The 20189-nt window shown below is 45.0% G+C and overlaps 2 protein-coding genes across 5 annotated transcripts; both read right to left on the minus strand.

Annotated features, from left to right (window-relative positions):
- Nucleotides 1-1256: 1256 nt before the first annotated feature.
- On the minus strand, nt 1257-12920 carry LOC109898404 (serine/threonine-protein kinase tousled-like 2). Of its 4 annotated transcripts, none has more exons than XM_031833980.1 (21): nt 12208-12920; nt 11012-11094; nt 9067-9138; nt 8894-8963; nt 8724-8767; nt 8532-8633; nt 8246-8347; nt 7975-8067; nt 7657-7767; nt 7378-7514; nt 7093-7245; nt 6935-7001; nt 6741-6838; nt 6577-6658; nt 6232-6323; nt 5996-6085; nt 5664-5833; nt 3099-3237; nt 2885-2996; nt 2646-2753; nt 1257-2453 (listed from the first exon to the last, which is right to left on the minus strand). In XM_031833980.1, exons 2-21 carry the CDS (start codon nt 11090-11092, stop codon nt 2280-2282), a joined length of 2097 nt encoding a protein of 698 aa, XP_031689840.1. In that variant the 5' UTR covers nt 11093-11094; nt 12208-12920; the 3' UTR covers nt 1257-2279. The 4 variants fall into 4 exon arrangements, with proteins under 4 accessions (XP_031689840.1, XP_031689839.1, XP_031689842.1 ...); XM_031833979.1 differs by having other exon boundaries at nt 12270-12866; XM_031833982.1 differs by lacking the exon at nt 8532-8633 and having other exon boundaries at nt 12270-12866.
- A 51-nt stretch (nt 12921-12971) lies between these two features.
- LOC109898405 (tRNA N(3)-methylcytidine methyltransferase METTL2-like) lies at nt 12972-19115 on the minus strand. Its single transcript, XM_020493370.2, has 9 exons — nt 18916-19115; nt 18309-18397; nt 15107-15381; nt 14839-14888; nt 14579-14639; nt 14357-14496; nt 14135-14241; nt 13874-13939; nt 12972-13521 (listed from the first exon to the last, which is right to left on the minus strand). The coding sequence occupies exons 1-9, from the start codon at nt 19068-19070 to the stop codon at nt 13358-13360; spliced, it is 1107 nt and encodes a 368-aa protein (XP_020348959.1). The 5' UTR covers nt 19071-19115; the 3' UTR covers nt 12972-13357.
- Between the last annotated feature and the right edge of the window lie 1074 nt (nt 19116-20189).

The raw sequence follows: 20189 nt of genomic DNA on the forward strand, positions 1-20189 counted from the left end.
ACATGAACGTCCTTTACCTTGTGAAGATGCTGGAGGAAACAGGTACAAAAGTATCTATGTCCACAGTAAAACGAGTCCTATATCGACATAACCTGAAAGGCCGCTCAGCAAGGAAGAAGCCACTGCTCCAAAACCTCCATAAAAAAAGTCAGACTACGGTTTGCAACTGCACATGGGGACAAATATCATACTGTTTGGAGAAATGTCCTCTGGTCTGATGAAACAAAAATAGAACTGTTTGGAGGAAAAAGGAAGAAGCTTGCAAGCTGAAGAACACCATCCCAACCGTGAAGCACGGGGTCGGCAGCATCAGATTGTGGGTGCACTTTACAAAATAGATGGCATCATGAGGGAGGAAAACTATGAGGATATATTGAAGCAACATCAAGACAACAGTCAGGAAGTTAAAGCTTGGTCGCAAATGGGTCTTCCAAATGGACAATGACCCCAAGCATACTTCCAATGTTGTGGAAAAATGGTTAAGGACAACAAAGTCAAGGTATTGGAGTGGCCATCACAAAGCCCTGACCTCAATCCCATAGAAAATGCATGGGCAGAACTGAAAAAGCGTGTGCAAGCAAGGTGGCCTACAAACCTGACTCAGTTACACCAGCTCTGTCAGGAGGAATGGGCCAAAATTCACTCAACTTATTGTGGGAAGCTTGTGGAAGGCTACCTGTTTAACTTGGGTAAAACATTTCAATTTAAAAGGTCAATGCTACCAACTACTAATTGAGTGTATGTAAAATTCTGACCCACTGGGAATGTGATGAAAGAAATAAAGGCTGAAATAAATCACTCTCTACTATTATTCTGACATTTCACATTCTTAAAATAAAGTGGTTATCCTAACTGACATAAGACAGGGAATTACTACTAGGATTAAATGTCAGGAATTGTAAAAAACTGAGTTTAAATGTATTTGGCTAAAGTGTATATAAACTTCTGACTTCAACTGTAGTCAGCTCTGGGATTCGAACCAGCGACCTTTCGGTTACTGGCCCAAAGATCTTAACCGCTGGACTACCTGCCTCCCTTTGAAAGATGTTCTTGATTATTTTATTTCCTCCTCGATAGACCTCCAGCTGTTCCTGGGTCTTCCCAGTTTCCTTTTCCCCCTAGAAATTCCAGGTTACAGATAATAAATATTACACAAGTGTGCTTTTGTGTTGTTGATGTAGAGAAATGAGCTTGCCGAGCCTTCTGAGAGTAAACAACCCAACCAGAACCAACCCCCCCCACATACACTCAGATCGCACAGTTTAACCAATAGCATTTAATGGGTTATGCAATTCTCTGCTAAGGCCCAATCTCCTCCCAACAGTACAATGCGTAAACCAGTCCCTTGCATTTTATTGGCAAAAAAATTCAATAAAACAGACCTAAATAAATATGTGTTTTCATGAAGGGGCCATTACTAAAAAGAGAACAGGGCAAAAAACAAAATAAAACTAATTTAAAAACCACCAATTGCTTTTTTTCCCTTCGAATTGGGAAAATGTAAAAGTAACAATTCTTAAAAAAGGGACCATTCATTCATTTTCCACCTCATATATCATGTAACACAACTAGAACCAATATAAAAAACTGCAGCGGAACAGTGCCACCATCTGGAAGTCTTAAGCTTTGGTCACAGGATTTAAAAACAGACAGGGGGGGTGGGTATGCCTCCCTTCAAAAACTACCTGGACCCTGGAGAGTGGCTTAAATTAATCAACTCCATAGGTCTTGTACAGGTCCAGTCTAAAGGCAGGCTAGACTGGTACTGTCAGTCAGGGGAGGGGGTTAGATGACAACCAAAGCATTTATCAAAGGAGAACCCAGAGCATCTGGGTCAACTCTGAGGCATGGTGTGTATGAGATGGAAAACCAGTCCCATTTCTCAAAACTAATGCAGCCCGATTCCATTCTTTTCATCTTAAAATTGTTGAATTTTCCCATTTTTCATCAGCTCAGTGCCATGTCCCCCTCCTCACTGTGGGGGGACCCTAGGGCTTTGACCCCCAGAACAACACCGCCCCTCAGGGGAGGGAGAGACAGGGAAGCTGGGTGGGTGAACATGGGAGATGGAGGGCTCCAAGTTGCAGTTGGAACACTGATTACCCCACCCATGATTACTCGCGCTCCCCTTGCCTGCACCCCAGAGGTTTCCCTGGGGTGCTGAGCCATGGCAGGACATAGCAGGATGGTAAGTGGTGAGGGGGCTGAATCAGGCAGCCACCCCCACCTCCACCTTCCACTCAGGTCAGTCAGTTCATAGTGAGATAGATAGTGAGGGCTCAGTTTGAGGCGCTGCTGTTGGAGGAGCTGGAGGTGGAAGGTATAGCCGTGCCAGAGGCTCCGGACGTGGCCACAGACTTGCGGATGTGAGGCATGAGGAAGGGGTCACTGGCTAGCTGGTGCACATCGATACGGTCTTCCTTCCGGTAGACCAGACAGCGCCTTATAAAGGCCTGGAGAGAGATAAGGAGGGGACATTTAGAGACGTTGTGACAGGGGAAGAGTTTGTGTACAGAGCAGAAAGGGATGAATGTGTAAAGTGAAAGAGGGCTGGAGAAACAACACCAGGTGAGGATGATTTTAAGGAATGGACTAACAAATGACAGAAAGGGGAGGGAAGGACAGACAGAAAAAACAAGCAGTACCTTAGCTTCTGGGGTGACTACTGGTTTGGGGGGAAACTGCACCTCTGTTGCCTTCAGTATGGTGTTCTCCTGCAGGATGTCCTGTTGAGACTGGTTATGGCCAAAGGGCTGGAGGGGAAGACAAAGAAAGAAAAAAGGCTCAAGTTAGCAACACAAAACATCCTCATCTCTTAAATGGAATATAAAGAGTATGAATACAATTCCGAGAGTAGTTAGTAGCGTGTGCGTGCTTGCATTACCTTGCGTCCATACAGAGCCTGGTAGAAGATGACTCCCACTGACCACACGTCCACCTTGTTGGAGATTTTAGGAGGCTCTTTACCCACCACAAAGCATTCTGGGGGAAGGTACCTGCAAGGGAAGATCATTTATTAGAGAAACACTCTTTCCACAATAACAAATCATCCAAAACAAGATAGTCATTCTATTGTTGTAGTTTGTGCGAAGCCTCACCAGTAGGTCCCTGCACCCTGCGAGGTCAGCTCCATCCCATCCACTGAGTTGTAGCTGTCGTCGTCCATGATCTTGGACAGGCCGAAGTCGGTGATCTTGATCTCCCCACAGGCTGTGCCATTCACCAGGAGGATGTTGCCTGAGGAAAAGACAAGTCAGAGATCAAGACAAAAAAAGAAGGTCATAATGAACATTCCTCAGTAATATGTGGTCAAGGCTGGTTTATAAATTGGTCTAACGACGTGTCTGTAGACAATTCGAATATGACAAGTTTCGCTGGGTCAAACAACATTTCATTTATACTCCGGTGGAATGTCTATAGAGACGGTCACTGAGACTTTCAGTTTCCTTGTCGCAGACCGATTTAAAAAGTGTTGTCATGGTTACCTGACTGCGACAGCAATGAGACAAGTTTTAAAAAATATCCAGTAGAGTGCCCTGCATTTAATACGTCACACTCGCAACCGTAAGCAATTTTCTGTAATTAGCTTGCCTTTACCTTGAAAAATTACTTTCCTGTAATAATGAATAAAAAAGTGGTTAGAGCGTTGGGCCAGTAACCGAAAGGTTGCTGGATTGAATCCCTGAGCTGACAAGGTAAAAATCTGTCGTTCTGCCCCTGAGCAAGGCAGTTAACCCACAGTTCCCCAAATGCCGAAGACTTGGATGTCGATTAAGACAGCCCCCCCGCACCTCTCTGATTCAGAGGGGTTGGGTTAAATGCGGAAGACACATTTCAGTTGAATGCATTCAGTTGTACAACTAACTAGGTATCCCCCTTTCCCTGAAAAGATGTCAGCTATGCTCATTATTTGAACTGCCTACCTTCTAACACGCTAGAAACTAATCAAAACATTGTTTCTAAAGTTGCTTTTAGTTGTCTGGCTTGCTAGATTAACATATATCGAATTAACGGATGGGTTAATCGGTGTTAAAATACACCAGTTATGCTATTTGGACCACCAGGCTGCATATCATAACAACAACAACAAGTTTGATGTCGGGCAACGATAGAATGTTCAAGATGTATGGATGTGATGTCTTTGACTATTTTCTACACTGTAGAATAATAGTGAAGAGATCACAACTATGAAAGAACACATATGGAATCATGTATTAACCAAAAAAAAACAAATCAAAAACACATTTTATATTTGAGATTCTTCAAATTAGCCACCCTTTGCCTTGATGACAGCTGGGCACACTCTTGGCATTCTCTCAACCAGCTTCATGAGGTAGTAGTCACCTGGAATGCATTTCAATTAACAGGTGTGCCTTATTAAAAAGGTCATTTGTGGAATGTCTTTCCTTCTTAATGCGTTTGAGCCAATCAGTTGTGTTGTGACAAGGTAGAGGTGGTATACAGCAGATAGCTCTATTTGGTAAAAGACCAAGTCCATTTTATGGCAAAAACAGCTCAAATAAGCAAAGAGAAACAACAGTCCATCATTACATGAAGGTCAGTCAATCCGGAACATTTCAAGAACTTGAACGTTTCTTCAAGTGCAGTCGCAAAAAGCATCAAGCGCTATGATGAAACTGGCTCTCATGAGGACCACCACAGGAAAGGAAGAACCAGAGTTACCTCTGCTACAGACACATCTCAACATCAACTGTTGACAGGAGACTGCGTGAATCAGGCCTTCGTGGTCAAATTGCTGCAAAGAAACCACTACTAAAGGACATCAATAAGAAGAGACTTTCTTGGGACAAGAAACATGTGCAATGGACATTAGACCGGTGGAAATCTGTCCTTTTGGTCTGATGACGCCAAATTTTAGATCTTTGGTTCTGACCGCGTTGTCTTGGTGAGACGCAGAGTAGGTGGATGGATGATCTCCGCATGTGTTGTTCCCACCATGAAGCATGGAGTAGGAGGTGTGATGGTGTGATGTTTTTTTGCTGGTGACACTGTCTGCGATTTATTTATAATTCAAGGCACACTTAAACAGCATGGCTGTCATAGCCTTCTGCAGCGATACGCCATCCCATCTGGTTTGCGCTTAGTGGTACTAGCATCTGTTTTTCAACAGGACAATGACCCAATACACCTCGAGGCTGTAATCGCTATTTGACCAATAAGGAGAGTGATGGAGTGCTACATCAGATGACCTGACCTCCACAATCACCCGACCTCAACCCAATTGAGATGGTTTGGGAAGAGTTGGACCACAGAGTGAAGGAAAAGCAGCCAACAAGTGCTCAGCATATGTGGGAACTCCTTCAAGACTGTTGGAAAAGCATTCCAGATTAAGCTGGTTGAGAGAATGCCAGGAAAGTGCAAAGCTGTCATCGAGGCAAAGGGTGGCTACTTTGAAGAATTTGCTTAACACTTTTTTGGTTACAACATGATTCCATATGTGTTATTTCATTGTTTTGATGTCGTCACTATTATTCTACAATGTAGAAAATAGTACAAATAAAGAAAAACCCTGGAATGAGTAGGTGTGTACAAACTTTTGACTGGTACTCTAAGTGATGGCATCAGTGTTGACCTGGTACTAATATTGCAGTGTAACTGCTGCCATGCTAGTGTCCATGCGATCCGTTGCTGTGTGTACCCACCAGGTTTAAGGTCGTAGTGGATGATGGGTGGGCGGATCTCGTTGAGGTACTTGAGGGCGTTGACCATCTGCATGATGATGGAGCGGCCCTCCTTCTCCGACATCAGCTTGTGCTGCTTCAGGTAGAAGTCCAGGTCGTTCCCTTCACAGTACTCTAGAACCGTACAGAACCTGGAACACAACGAGACAGAGGAACCCACGGTGAGGTAGTGTTTTAATCTCGAACCGTACAGACCCTGGGACATAACAAGAGAGAGGATGTGGTACTGTTAAGCGCTAGAAACGCACAGAACCTAGAACAATGACGGTGCAATCGGCTGTGTGGCGACTTACGAGTCTGTGTCGAGTGAAAAGTAGTCGTAGAGTTTGACTATCCGTGGGTGGTCCAGCTCCTTGTGGATTCTATACTCTCGACATGCGTGTCTGAAACAGAGACCTCGTTAAAAACTCCAATGTTAAAACCAAAGTGCTTTTGTTACCCGTATCACTCTGAGAAAAAGAAAAAAAAAAGGTGTCAGAACAACAACAAAAAAAAGGTGTCCGTCTATGATAAGAAAAAGGGAACTCACTTGTGGTAGTTCTCTTTTTTCTCGTCCCTCCAGTTCTTGTTCAACTGGTGGATTTTGACTGCGACGTATCTCTGCTCCGTTAGGTCAAAGGCCTTCAAAACGTAAGACACATCAATTACAAATAAATCTTTCGATCACATCCATTATTCTTTATCGTATCCGAGCGAAACCTGGCACCAATATGAAACCTTGGCAGAGACTTAAAAATGGATTCAGGTGAACATCAAAAGTTCATCATTATGAGAAATCCTTTAGACCATGTAGTCGCTGTACTTAATTCAATGGGTATACAACTATGCATTAGACCATGATGACAAAAAGGTCAGTTCCAATGAGTGCCCTCACCTTGTAAACTTCACTGAAGCCACCTCGGCCTAGTAAGTAGAGCAGTAGGTACCGGTCGTTTAGCGTAGGGTGGTCTTTGAACCTGTTGCGGAAAGCAGACATATTTTGATTAAAAGTCAAACAGAGGGAACACAAATAAGAGAACACTGATAGAGAGCACGTACGTGGAGTTATCCTCGTTGTGGATCCTCTTGAGCTCGCGGATGTGCAGGTTCCGTACTCGCTCCAACCTCTCCAACTCAGCCTGGATCTCTGCCTCTTCCTGCAATACACGGCAAGCTTATTAGCAACTTTTACAGGAACCAACAGATTAACAGTATACAAACTATATAAACATTGCAGGTAAACAGCACACCACCTTCTTGAGATGGCCCAGTCTTAGTTTGAAAATCTCCTCTTGTTCGTGATACTCGGCCTGTGATAACCTGGAAGAAGAAGAAACTCACCATCACAAACAGAAGCAAACCTGGGAAAATGTATGCATTTAAACAGAGGGGAAGAGGCGGGGTAACGTACGCGTCGCTCTCGGCTCCGTTGGCCTTGCTCTTGCGTTTGTTCTGCTCCAGGCTAAGGGGCGGGGTTTGGGCCATTGACGGCGGTTTCCTTTTGGCCAGGGCCTTCCTCTGTCTCTCTATGTCCTCTCGCTGGGAGTTGATCCTCTCCTGTTGCCTAGAGATGAGACACAGACAGACAGGTGACGGGGAGGGTCAGTGCTGGTATGAGAGAAAGATTAAAAACAACAGGGGAGGGTAGAGAGGAGTATGAGATGTAGAGTGAGAGAGGCTTTTGAGTGACCCTTACTTGATAAGGTTCTGAAAGGCATATCCGTCGGTCCACTGTTCTGTGAATGAGGCACCATGTCGGACGGTGGTGAAGTGACCCAGACGAAGACGGTCCTGCATGCTCTTGTCGCGACATGCCATCTTCTCCTGCTTCGACTGGGGGGGGGGGGGGGGGGGGGGGGAGAGAAGAGACACACACGTTATACCTGTGGAAAGCTAGTCCTTGGTCAAGAAAATAGATATGGGTGATGGTATTCTAGACTCCTAAACCTGTTGTAGGGACAGAGGGAGAACTCACTTTCTCAATCAGCAGCTTCTTGCTCATGGTCACGCATTTGTTCAAGCGTTCTTTGTACCTCTCCAGCATCCTCTGCTGCTCATCCAACTGCCTTCGAAGGTCACAGTTCGCCTGAAACAGAACGGGTCAAAATCCCATTAATTAATAGTCCTTTTAAATGAAACAAAGTTGTTTTAAAATGTCAGTTAGTAGTTTCTGAAGAGATCCGTTTCCATGTCTGGAGCATCATGCTGTCTCATGACGAGGCCCACAACATGCTATTCCATTAGAAGACAGAATGGGAAAACAAGGGCGTGTTGATGGCAGATGTGTTCCCACCCGCAGTAAGTCATCTATCCTCCCCTCCTTCTTCTCCAGGTCCGAGTTCTTGTTGTTCTCCATAGCAGTTAGCTTCTCTACCGTCAGGTCAGACTGCAGGAGGAGAACCAGAGGACGAGAAAGAGAGACGAAGTCGAACAGTCATTAGAGACAAGGAGACGTGTCATAATACAGGAGTTATTACAGACATCACCAGTGCTCTGTGTGTGTGTGTGTGTGTGTGTGTGTGTGTGTGTGTGTGTGTGTACAGATGGTGTAAGGTAACAGCTACCTGTGTGGCTTTGTGGTTCATGTAGAGGGAGACAGGCTTTAGGGAACAGGATGAGTGCTCTGTGTTGGCTGAACCCATAGAGGACGGGCTGCCCTGCTGCATCTGGGATACAAAGACATCCACGCATACCTCGAACATCATGTCATGGACCACAGTAACATTATGCTCTGCATTCAGGTCAGTTTGAAGGACACGATGGGTTCGTTAGGAATTGGGGGGGGGGGGGGGGGGGGCACGGTGAAAAGGGAGGCGGAAAAAGAAAGGAGAAGTGAGGGAGCATGCTCACCGTGCCTGGGGGGTTGGAGAGGGAGTGATGTTGTGGGGAGGAGCGGACAACTGGAGGAAGACTCCTGGCAGGACTAGTACCAGGACCGCTACCACCCGCAAACTGACAGATTTAATGGAAAAGTCAGAAGAAGAGCGAAGGAATTCAAAGCTATGGAGGAGTCTTGCCAAAAAGTGCGTCTTGCACACTCACCTCAAAATAATCACTAATTTTCGGTCCTCTTCCTCCTCCTTTCCCTGGAGAAGAGAAAAAAAAGGCTGAAAATCTGTGGGTCATTGATATATTCTGACAAAATGGCCGCCGGCAAGGCACGACTGAGGTGAATGAGAGAGATCACGGAGGAAGGGAGACTGACATCTCACCTTGGCTGCCATCGTACAGCTCTGCTTTCCTCTTCCTCGTTCTCTGGTCGTTGGGCTTTTTCTCTGGGGTCTGGAAAATGAGTAGGAGAAACACATTGTACTTTAAGACAAGACAGTGGAAGATGCATAAAATATCATATAACAAGAGTGAAAAGAATTATGGCGCCACTGACCTCCAGCTCTTTGTCACTGAGAGAGCCCACGCTGCACAGGCTCTGATTGGACGACTCATTGTGGCCTGAACCCTGTTCAAAAACAAACAAACCCACACAACTACACGTCAGACAAAGAGTGGAAGGATATGCCAAGGGCTAGGAGGGACTAAACTTAATTCACAGTTAAACCAGGGGTGTGGAAGGGAGGGATGACTGACTGTTTCTCCCCATGTCTACTCTCTGGTAAACAGATAAGGTGAGTGATTGTTTGAGAGAAAGAAGAAGAGAGTCGAAGAGGAATAGGGTTGAGCTAATATCCTCACCATTCGTCTCCACACTGTGCACCTACCCTATCAATTCTAAATGTCTGTTGCCTAGGTGATGTCTGTCACTCAAATGACTCACTTTTGAATTCACCAGACTCTGCCATATCAGAGAAATATACTTAGTCATTCTGGACACATAATGCTGCTCCCTCTAACTAAATTGAACCTGAAATTGCTGAACATCAGACATAACTAATGCAGGTGGGAGTAGGTCTCTCAATCTTTTTCTCCCTCACACTCTCGCCTTTCATTATTTCATCCTCATTCTCTCCAGCCTTGTTCAAACAATTTTAAAATCCTACTACTCAGATAGGGTATTGGAGGGCTTTCAGTGTTTCCCTTGTATTCACTTAGCAGTAGCGCTGCGAAATTAAATACATTTTAAGGATGGACAGAATGTAGAAAATATAAATGGACCTATATATTGTCATATAATCTTTGAGAACTAGAAATCCCCAAAATAAAAACTAGCTAAACGACTTATTTAATACTATTTTTGGAATGGCTGGATTACTGACGTGGCATGCAGGGTACATGCCAAGGGGCCCCGATTGGGGTCCCCATAGGTTATGTTCTAATGTTTAAGCATAAGAACACAGAAATGCTTAGAATTGCAGGGAATTTGCTTTCACACTGCAGAATTCTTTCAGCTCCATGGAAAAATTGATAGAATTGCAGGAAATTAGCTGAAAAACAGCACATTTCTCTCTGCCGCCAATTCTGGACCGATTTAAGCCGCTCCCACAACGCTTATAAGGCAGCTCAGGATGACTGATAGGGAGCAGAGCTACAGGGCTGTTCAAGGTCGAGAGACACAAGTTGAGCTGCCCCCACCACATCCTGGGGCTTTCAGACCTATAACACCAGAGCAGGCTATACGTCTCATCTCTCTCTAGGCTAATACTTCCTTTCTCTCTCTCCCCCAGTCTTTCCACACACTGCAACTCTGTCAGACAGAACCTGGTCAGACGGGTTCGGCCGTAGCGTGACGCTTTAGCGAGAGCCGCCATTTTCTCTGCGACAGCACCATGCTCTGGGCTCAGTTCTGCCTACGGTTGGCATAGAGCCCAGTCCTGGCTCTCATTCACTCTCTGGGCTCCGAATCACTTCCCACAACGGCAGCTCTCTAAGATGGAGTCTTCCTCAGCACCACCAGGCAGGACCTCTAATCAAAAGCCAGAGCGCTACTGCCATAACATCTGGTCAGGGTTTCTACGCGTATGAGAGTGACAGGCATTCCTGCCCTTCCCCACTTCCCCCTCCTGCCCGTTCCCTTCTTGGCAGCCCTCCGCACTTGCATATGCAGCCGCCACATCATGAGCCAGTAGGAGAGGATACCATACCACACCAGCCAACAAACACAGACACACAGCTCTACATTCTCAAGAGAGAGAGAGACGGAGGGGGCTCTCCTGTCCCTGACCAAGCTCAACCAGAAATAGAGAATCAAACAAAGAAAGGGAGAAACAAAGAGAAGGGGTGAGAGAGAGACAAAGACAGACAGATATGGTCCTGAAATAAAAGTTCACTACTGAGATCCTGTTGTCAGTCCTACATTAGTAGAAAGGGTGGAGCGGGAAGGAGCAAGACCCTATATAGGCCTCTCATCTCCAATGATATAGTGTAGTAACACAGACCTTAGCCACGCCGACTCCAGTGAAGCGAGCCTCCAGCAGCTCCTGGCGTCGCGGGTCCAGGCTGTGCAGTTCTTCCATCATGGCTGCAGTGAAAATGAGCAAGAAACACACAATTTGATATCAGATCTGTTTACTTTCCATAGCACAGACGAACATCATACAGAGTAAGAATACAAGGGGCTGGAAATCCTCTGACAACAGCTTGAGGATTTAGTGACACAACCAGTTCAGGGTTGCCTATAGATGAATGTGTTGATGCATGCAACTATAAATTCGTGGAAACTGACTCACGGATAACATCAGACACACCTGTTTTTTTTTTTTTATCAAGTCACCACCACTGATTCCAACGCAGAACTTGATCAACAAGAGATGAAGCAAAGACTAAAAAGGCAAGAGCTGAGCATACTCCTGTGCTGACAAGGGACATTTCAGCAAATATGGTTTAAAAACTGTGATTACAGTATCGTGATAAGATTAGTGAATCTGATGGACTCATTTTGCCACATAGCTTCGTTGCCTAGCTAGTTAGCTGACAGTTTTGGCAAGAAGGGTCAGGCCAGCGACCAACCAACTTGTTAATAGTATATCAAATCAACTCGATAGATAACTAACTAGCTAGCTGATCAAAGAGTACAGGCAGCTTGCCATCATCCACTTGCAGGTGACAAAATACTAACAATGAGAGTAACATGATAGATAGACATTGCCATGACTCATGATCATGTGTTCATTACATTAGTTGACATGTGTCAATAATTCAGGTTCCCCCCTTGGCTAGTCTATGGGAATGGCTGCCTTGTTGGTAATGGCATTCCAAACATGTTTTTGTTGCTAAACGCTTGTTGGCTAGCTAGTTAACTACAGTAGCCAGCTAACGTCCGACGTTAGCCACCTGGTGCAGCTAACTATTAACTAGCAAGTTGGTCACTTCGTTGGCAAATATGTCTGATAGGTAACAAACAAAAAAAAACATTTTATATTTCCAAATTATAACTACTTGCAAAATGGTCAATTTAAATAGATAACGTTACTAGGCTATGGGTGATGGATAGCGATATGGCAAATGTCCGACTAACATGTAAGGTTAGCTAGCTAGCGTTAGCTACATGAAAACGGCTGTTTTTCAGGAATATTATGTCCCAACCCAAAGTTATGTGAGAAATAAAACATTAATACAACTCGACCAAGGTTACCTGTTGTAATTATATTTTCCACGGGTCCAATCTTTATATGTCCACGAATCTTGTCTCCCTACCTCGACACTGTCAAACGAGGCCTCATCCAAATCCCCGTTCTTCGGTGTTGATTTGTTACCCGTTAGGAGACGAGCGTCTGCTTGGACCCCCAATAACGACGGATAGTTCCCTTCTCCGCCTAGAAGTCCTGGGGTATCCCGAACCCGCCTTTCCGCACTTCCTACACCGGTATCCCCAGGTTCACATTCCTTTCATCAAGGGCCGTACCATGACTCTTTCGAGGTATTTTATCCCGAACAATGACCATCACTTGCCCTTTTCATCGCGAATATGCTCCAACAATGTGGCTATTTTGTGTTATAATGTTGTCCTCCGATCAGATATGTTCGGTCTAATTCTGTACTCAATCAGAACAAAGTTGGTGTCTGGCTTCACCTTCCTCGCCCTAGCAAACAATCTGTTACGGAAATTGTGTTATTCCGATCATTTCAGTTGAATCTGGATTGGTTTTGGTCTCTTTTTTTTTTGGTAATATAAACAATCGGTAAATCTCCTTTATTCTCGTGATATTGTTCAAATTTGGCTTTCCACCTTCACCCCAACCACGCCTTCCCCCAAAACCGACTGTAGACCAATTGAAACTGATTTACAAACTAGCTACATGCAATCTAAAACTGGCCATAACTTTTCAGGGAGACAGAAACGCAATCTTTTGAAATGTGAAGTGAAGGCAATTATCTGAAATGAATCATGTGACAATGATGGGTTTACACATCGTTTTTTTAATCATCTTGAAAGTGTTAATGTAAAAATTGTTTTTTAACTCATACATCACAATTAATCTAAAACAATGAAAAATGTCAAACAGTCTGTTGAATGTAAACATTAGAACATTGGGTTTCCAGACCTTTTTTCAGGTTTCATTAGCTCATCATCCTTTTCTATATGCCATTTCTGAGCCAGGGCTATGAAGACAAATGGCTGAGGGAACCCAATAGCAAAACATGTCTAATGCATTGCACACACATCACTCCTCAATCCATCTCCAACTCTATCCATCCCTCCCAGGGGTTGCAGTCCCACATCTACCTCAGACACTGAAATGTTCAATGATAAGCCACACAGTGTTCTCTCTGCTGTTCCTGGCTCACTCCTGTGTCTCTGGTGGTTGGGTATGAGGCTTGCGGTACTTGCATTGGATCCAGACACGGTACATGGTCAGCTGCTTGCCTCTGTTCACCTGCAGCCGCCGGTCCACCATGTTCTGGACCTTCTCCAGACCCGCTTCACTGAAGTAGTCATGTAGCTCATCTGGAGAGAGATGTCACGGAGATATTATACACAAAAAAAACACAAAAAAAAGGTCTAGTGTCTGAGGTAGATGTGGGACTTCAGCCCCTGGGAGGGAGGGATAGAATTGGGATACCTCCATGAGACCATTGTGATGATGGACACTATGGAGATGGATTGAGGGGTGATGTGTGTGTAAAACATTAGTCATGTTTTGCTATTGGGTTCCCTCAGCCATTTGTCTGCACAGCTCTGGGTTCACCCAGGTGCTTAGATAAAAAGATATACTTAAAAAAAATTAAAAAACAGACTTGCAAATTGCCACTGTTAAAAAGCAGTACATACTAGCCTTTTGATTGGATTTATTTATTACCTTGAGTGAAGAAATAGACTCGTGTTCCATCACCCCGGACATAAAAGTTATCTGACAAGCACCTTCCTGAAAAAGGAACATTCAATAATTCAATATTTTCCCCAAAACATGTACATATTGCTAATCACAATTTACAAGCATTTCGATATACACAAGCATTACGCTACACCCGCAATAACATCTGCTAAATATGTGTATGTGACCAATATAATCTGATTCGATTCCACACAGTACCACGCATTAATGCCTATGGTAACTAACCTTTCTTGAAGCGTAGCTGTGCCATGTCATAGCGCCCATAGTCCCTGAGCAGCAGCACTCCTCCAGGCTTCAGCAGCCGAGCCAGTCTGCTGATGGAGGCCTGCATCCTGACAGAGAATGTTTTTTTGATTTGATTGCACTTCAATTTTCCCTATCGCACACACGCACCCACACTTGCCTGTTGCCACACTCAAACACACACGTCACACAGGGGCGTCTTACTTGTCCGGATGCAGGGCTGAGAGCACAAAGATGAGCACTATAACATCCAGGCTGGCCTCTGGGACAGGGTAAATAGCGCCCTCATCACCCAGGTCATGAACAAAGGCATAGCAGCGCCCGGGGTCATACTCTGAATTAGCCTGGTGGTGAAAGGGACAAGATGAATGAATCCATTTATCAGCCAACTAATGACACCGTCTATCAAGCATTTCTCCATCTCACCTTGACCAGCTCTACAGCGGTGCTGGAGAAATCACAGCAGTAGACAAAGAGTCCAGGGTCACTGTCCCACACAAAGAAGACAGGGTCATGGAACATGGAGGTGCGAACAGGGTTGCATCTAATACATATTGAGATCTGAATAGCAGATATACAGCATGTGCATACGAAGAGGGTAGTAGCTAGTATAAAACGTCAAACTGATCAGGCTGCATACTGCATAATGGGACTGATCAATACACGTGGTCCCAACCACCACTCACTTGTTGGTCTTCAGAATGGGAAAGACAGTGTTTCCAACACCACAGCCAACCTAATGAATCAAACAAGGACATAGGTTAGCCTACTTTATGCCTGAGTGCCACATATACTTAGATGGACCCATATCTGTTTGTGCTCTTGCCAACTCTATTGCTCATTCTCACGGCAAACATGTCTGACATTACAATGAGTGACAATGAGTTGGCATAACACAGACTGGCACTCAAGCTAACATATACTGCAGTCATACTATGATACAATATTCCTCACCTCCAGTATGCGATACATGGCACTGGATCCAGGGTAGTCACCATCTACATGGGCCAGAGGGGTGACTTCACTGCTTTGGCCCTGGCTCTGTTTGAGACCATGTTGTTCACTGTCCTCAGCTCTATCGTCCCCAATACAGGAGTCCCGGTTGAGGCGACACTGTGGGGCCAGCTCAGGGAACTCTGTGAAGAGCCAGTGGCGGTCTTTGAAGAAGCGATTCTCATGGATGGTGTAGAATTCATTCCAGTACTCGTTCGCCCGGCAGTCAAAGTCCTCTGTTGAAATGAGTGGAAGAGATGCAAATTGACTACTACATATGCCTTATCTTGTTCTGGTACTAACACTACATGACAAGAAGTATGTGGACACCTGCTCGTTGAACATCTCGTTCCAAAACCATCGGCATTAATATGGAGTTGGTTCCCAGCTTTGCTGCTATAACAGCCTCCACTCTTCTGGGGAGGCTTTCCACTAGATGTTGGAACATTGCTGCGTGGACTTGCTTCCATTCAGCCACAAGAGCAATAGTGAGGTCGGGCGATTAGGCCTGGCTCGCAGTCAGCATTCCAATTCATCCCACAGGTGTACGATAGGGTTGAGGTCAGGGCTCTGTGCAGGCCAGTCAAGTTCTTCCACACCGATCTTGACAAACCATTTCTGTATGGACCTCACTTTGTGCATGGGGTATTGTCATGCTGAAACAGGAAAGGGCCTTCCCCAAACTGTTGCCACAAATTTGGAAGCACAGAATCATCTAGAATGTAATTGTATGCTGTAGCATTTATGATTTTCATGTGTGTACTTTTTATGATTAAGGCGCCTAGCCTGAACCATGAGAAACAGCTCCAGACCATTATTCCTCATCCACCAAACTTTATAGTGGGCACTATGCTTTCGGGAAGGTAGCATTCTCCTGGCATCCGCCAAACCCAGATTAGTCCGTCGGACTGCCAGATGGTGAAGCATGATTCTTCACTCCAGCGAATGCATTTCCACTGCTCCAGAGTCCAATGCCAGGGAGCTTTCCACCACTCCAGCCAACGCTTGGCATTGCACAGTGATCTGTACGGTTGCTAGGCCATGGAAACCCATTTCATGAAGCTCCTGACAAACAGTTATTGTGCCGAAGTTGCTTCCAGAGGCAGTTTGGAACTCGGTAGTGAGTGTTGTAACCGAAGAGAGGTTATATATTTTTTTTCTCCACAATTTTGTGATATCCAATTGGTAGTCAGTCTTGTCCCATCGTTGCAACTCCCGTACGGACTTGGGAGAGGTGAAGGTCAAAAGCTGTGCGTCCTCCCCGAAACACGACCCCGCCAAGCCGCACTGCTTCTTGACACACTGCTCGATTAACCCGGAAGCCAGCCACACCAATGTGTCGGAGGAAACACCGTAGAGCTGGTGACCGAAGTCAGCATGCATGCACCTGGCCCGCCACAAGGAGCCGCATGAGCACGATGGGACAAGGACATCCCGGCCGGCCAAACTCTCCTCTAACCCGGACGACACTTCAGTACTCAGCGGTCCAGTTCTGTGAGCTTGTGTGGTCTATCACTTTGCGGCTGAGCTGTTGTTGCTCCTAGACGTTTCCACTTCACAATAAAAGCACTTACAGTTGAATCCACTAATTTGAAGGGGTGTCCACATACACTATATATACAAAAGTATCTAGCAGGCCTATGTATGGTTGTTTGTTTTATCACTTATCAGCGTCTAGCGCTGAAATAATTGATACCATACTCTCAGTTGGTGAAACTGTTCCCACAATTGGGAAACACCCACCCCTCAACACCACCCACCTGCTCTCAAGGATTAACGGGGTGCAATGAACCAACCTGAACTAGAATTTGGGCTTACACGAGACATTCTCCTTTAAGCAGCCATTCAGCAGCTTTTTAAGCTTAAAGGGATACTTCACGATCTACTTTCCCAGAGTCAGATGCACTCTTGGATACCATTTTTATGTCTCTGAGTGCAGTTTAAAGGAAGTTGATAACTAGCGTTTGCGCAATGACTAGAATTCTTTGGTAACCGCTAGTATGCTAGTAGATACCATAGACTTCCAGTCATGGTGCTTACGCTAGTTAGCATTGGCTCGCAAAACTCTCTCTAACTTCATTCACAATGGATGAAGAGACATAAAAATCGTATTCATTAGTTCATTTGACTCTGGGGAAGTAGATAAAGAGATGTCATTGCCAAAATCCCAAAGTATCCCTTCTAATGTCAATATACATTTGGTACTTACCAAAGAAAGGAGTTTCACTGGGCAGCTATCGTCATTACTGCCCTACCCAGAAATTGTCTAAATAAAAAGTGACAAACAACTGAAAAAACACCTTATATGGAAATAACCTTGTTTTTGAGCAATCGCTCATGTGCCAAATCCACCTCATTACTGCCACCAGAGATGTGTATATGATGCTCATGTCTCCGCCCTAACAATGGGAGTTGTTGTCCCAAAGCCGGGAAAACAGTAGACAAGCTTAGGTCCAAAATAAGCCCATAGAAACGTATTGGGCTTATATTTGGACTGATTTTGGCGAGAGTGAAACCTCTCGCTTCGCCTCTTCCTCTCTGATACCACGCACAGATTGGCTGATCCAGCAGCAGGAAAGGAAATTGATTTGATCACCTACAACAGTGTATGAACCTCAATCTGTTGTTTCACCCATGCTACACGGAATGCAATAATAGATTAAGTAGACAATATAGGGTATGTTTTTAGTGATTGCATATTTCAAGGCTTTCTTTAGTGTATTTCAATTATGTTACTAATATTGCCGAAGGTGCAGAAGAAGTAGATTTAGATTATTTCCAGAAAAGGTATTGGCCATGTTCGAGAGCATTAAAACTGCAATGTATCATGGGTAAATTGTGACTGACTGACTGATCTTCAAATAATAATGGGTCGTTACTTATGTCATTTGTGGATCAGTCAGTCGAGACATTATATACAGATCTCTGATGGCAGTAATGAGGTAGATTTTTTTCAGGTGCATGTCAATTTTTTTTAGACCTTTTTTGGAAGTACATACTGTCTGGGATGGCAGCAATGATGATAGTTGCTCAGTGAAACTCCTGTTTTTGGTAAGTTCCACGTGTATTTTGACATTATTAAGCTTGAAAAGCTGGTGAATGGATGCTTCTCGCCTTAAAGGGGGACATCTCCTGTATGCCCAGATTCTGGTTCAGAACCAACCTTGCTTCTCTTGAGGGAGGGGCTGACTGTTTTCCTGGACCTTCTTCTTGGCAGCTGCCTCTTGCTCCTCTGTCCACTCCACATTGTCCCTGAAAGTGAATGGGACACCAAGACCACTAGAAACCAAGAGGAAGACATGCTACCCCATGCCTAGGTCTGTTCTGTCCATATGTTAGCCCAATAATAGACTAATGAAGCCTAAAGTTACTCCTTACAGTCCAAGGACCTTACATGTTCTGTTGAAAAGCAAATGTACAAAAAGGTGATAGAAGACGTAGATAGTTAATCTGTTTTGCCAAACAGGCGCTGTAACATGGAAATATGGCCGTGTGGGAACCCTAGCCCTATATAAAAAGCTGTGTATCAATTTAACCTTGTTCTGATTTCTCGCTGATATGAAATGTAAGGTCTTTATGCTTCCAAAGCATAAACGGTACGCAAGCGATGCATGTTTATGTTCAGACCAAGCCGTGGGGCTCTAAACAAAATACACATGTACAAAAGACAACTTCATCCAATGACTCTTGTGTAATGCAATGGAACTGAGAGTCATGATCAAGGGCTATTCATGTGTGTACTACCACCAGTAGTATGCTCAAATACGAACCATGCGTTGTGTTGAAAAACTTGACGTGGGTCTGTCAGGAAACGGGTTCCGAACTGAGGTCTTTTCAGTTCTCCAGATGTGGATTCTGGTAATATTTGTTCCGTTTCAGTGATGTTTTGCTCCACGATCCCTCCCACAGTAACGGGCGCTGCCATGTTGAATTGACGCACCGGAAGGAATGTCCAGAGAAGTTGAAGCAAAGACTACATTGTCAACGAGATATCCCACTATACTCCGTAAATCAGCATTGCCTGTGAGTACTCTGTTACACCAGTTGAGCGCGCCATAGCCCTACATTTGGCATTATGATCGAGAACGTGGCTGCTGGTGAGATCCCCGAGTGGGGATGAATGGAGGTAGGATGAAAGATGATGGCGGGCAAGGAAAAAAGTGCAGCGTATGAATAAATATGCAGTGTGGGATTGCACACACCTTCTGGAAGATCTGGCGAAGGAGAAGATGGTGGATAAGGGAAAAAGGGGATTATGTTTAGAGGGAGTAATGAATTGAGATTTGCACAGAACTTTTAGAAGAGCTAGAGTAGGAAGGTGAGGGTGAATTCATTGTGGTGGCAGGTGCAGTGATGACCACCGAGAAGAAGCTGAGTGTAGGGCAGCGGTGTGGTGAGGGAGGTTGGCGCCAAGTGCAAAAAGAGGGATACATCCTATAGTAGCTCAGAGGTGGAACCTGGCGAGTTTATGGGTGTTGTGAGGATCGCCGAGGATGAAAAGGATGATTCTGGCCCAGTGGGACGGAGATTTGTGGAGGGGAATCGATCCTTGCATTTTTGGCTAATCCATATGTGGTGTCAGGTTTTATGGAGAAGAGGTTGGGGACTGTTGAAAGTAACTGAGTGGAATAGTGATGATTTATTGTGTTTCTTCAGTCTAGAGGGAGCGGGTGCTCCGGATCATGCAGTTAGGGACAAGAAATGTGACTTGCTTTGCTCTCTGGAGCAGGGTGGAGTTGAAAGGAGTGATAACAGGGATGGCATTGTGTTGAGGAGGATCAGTTGAAATGGAAGATTCGCGGTGTCTGTGACACCCGCCGTTTGGTGCGACGCAGACCCGGGGGGGAAATGGAGAAGACTTAGAGTCTTTGCCCGACAAGGTCAAGTTAGGAAGTGTAAGGTATCCCGTGAGAGATTTTGTTCCTGAAAATACTACACTGTTTTAGGTGTCAAGCATATGGGGATGTTGCAGCAGTATGTAGGAGGGGAGATTCCTAGATGTGAGAAGTGTGCAGGAGGGCATGAGATGAAGGAATGTGGTTTT

The sequence above is a fragment of the Oncorhynchus kisutch genome, linkage group LG10 (assembly GCF_002021735.2).
Source record: "Oncorhynchus kisutch isolate 150728-3 linkage group LG10, Okis_V2, whole genome shotgun sequence".
NCBI lineage: Eukaryota > Metazoa > Chordata > Actinopteri > Salmoniformes > Salmonidae > Oncorhynchus > Oncorhynchus kisutch.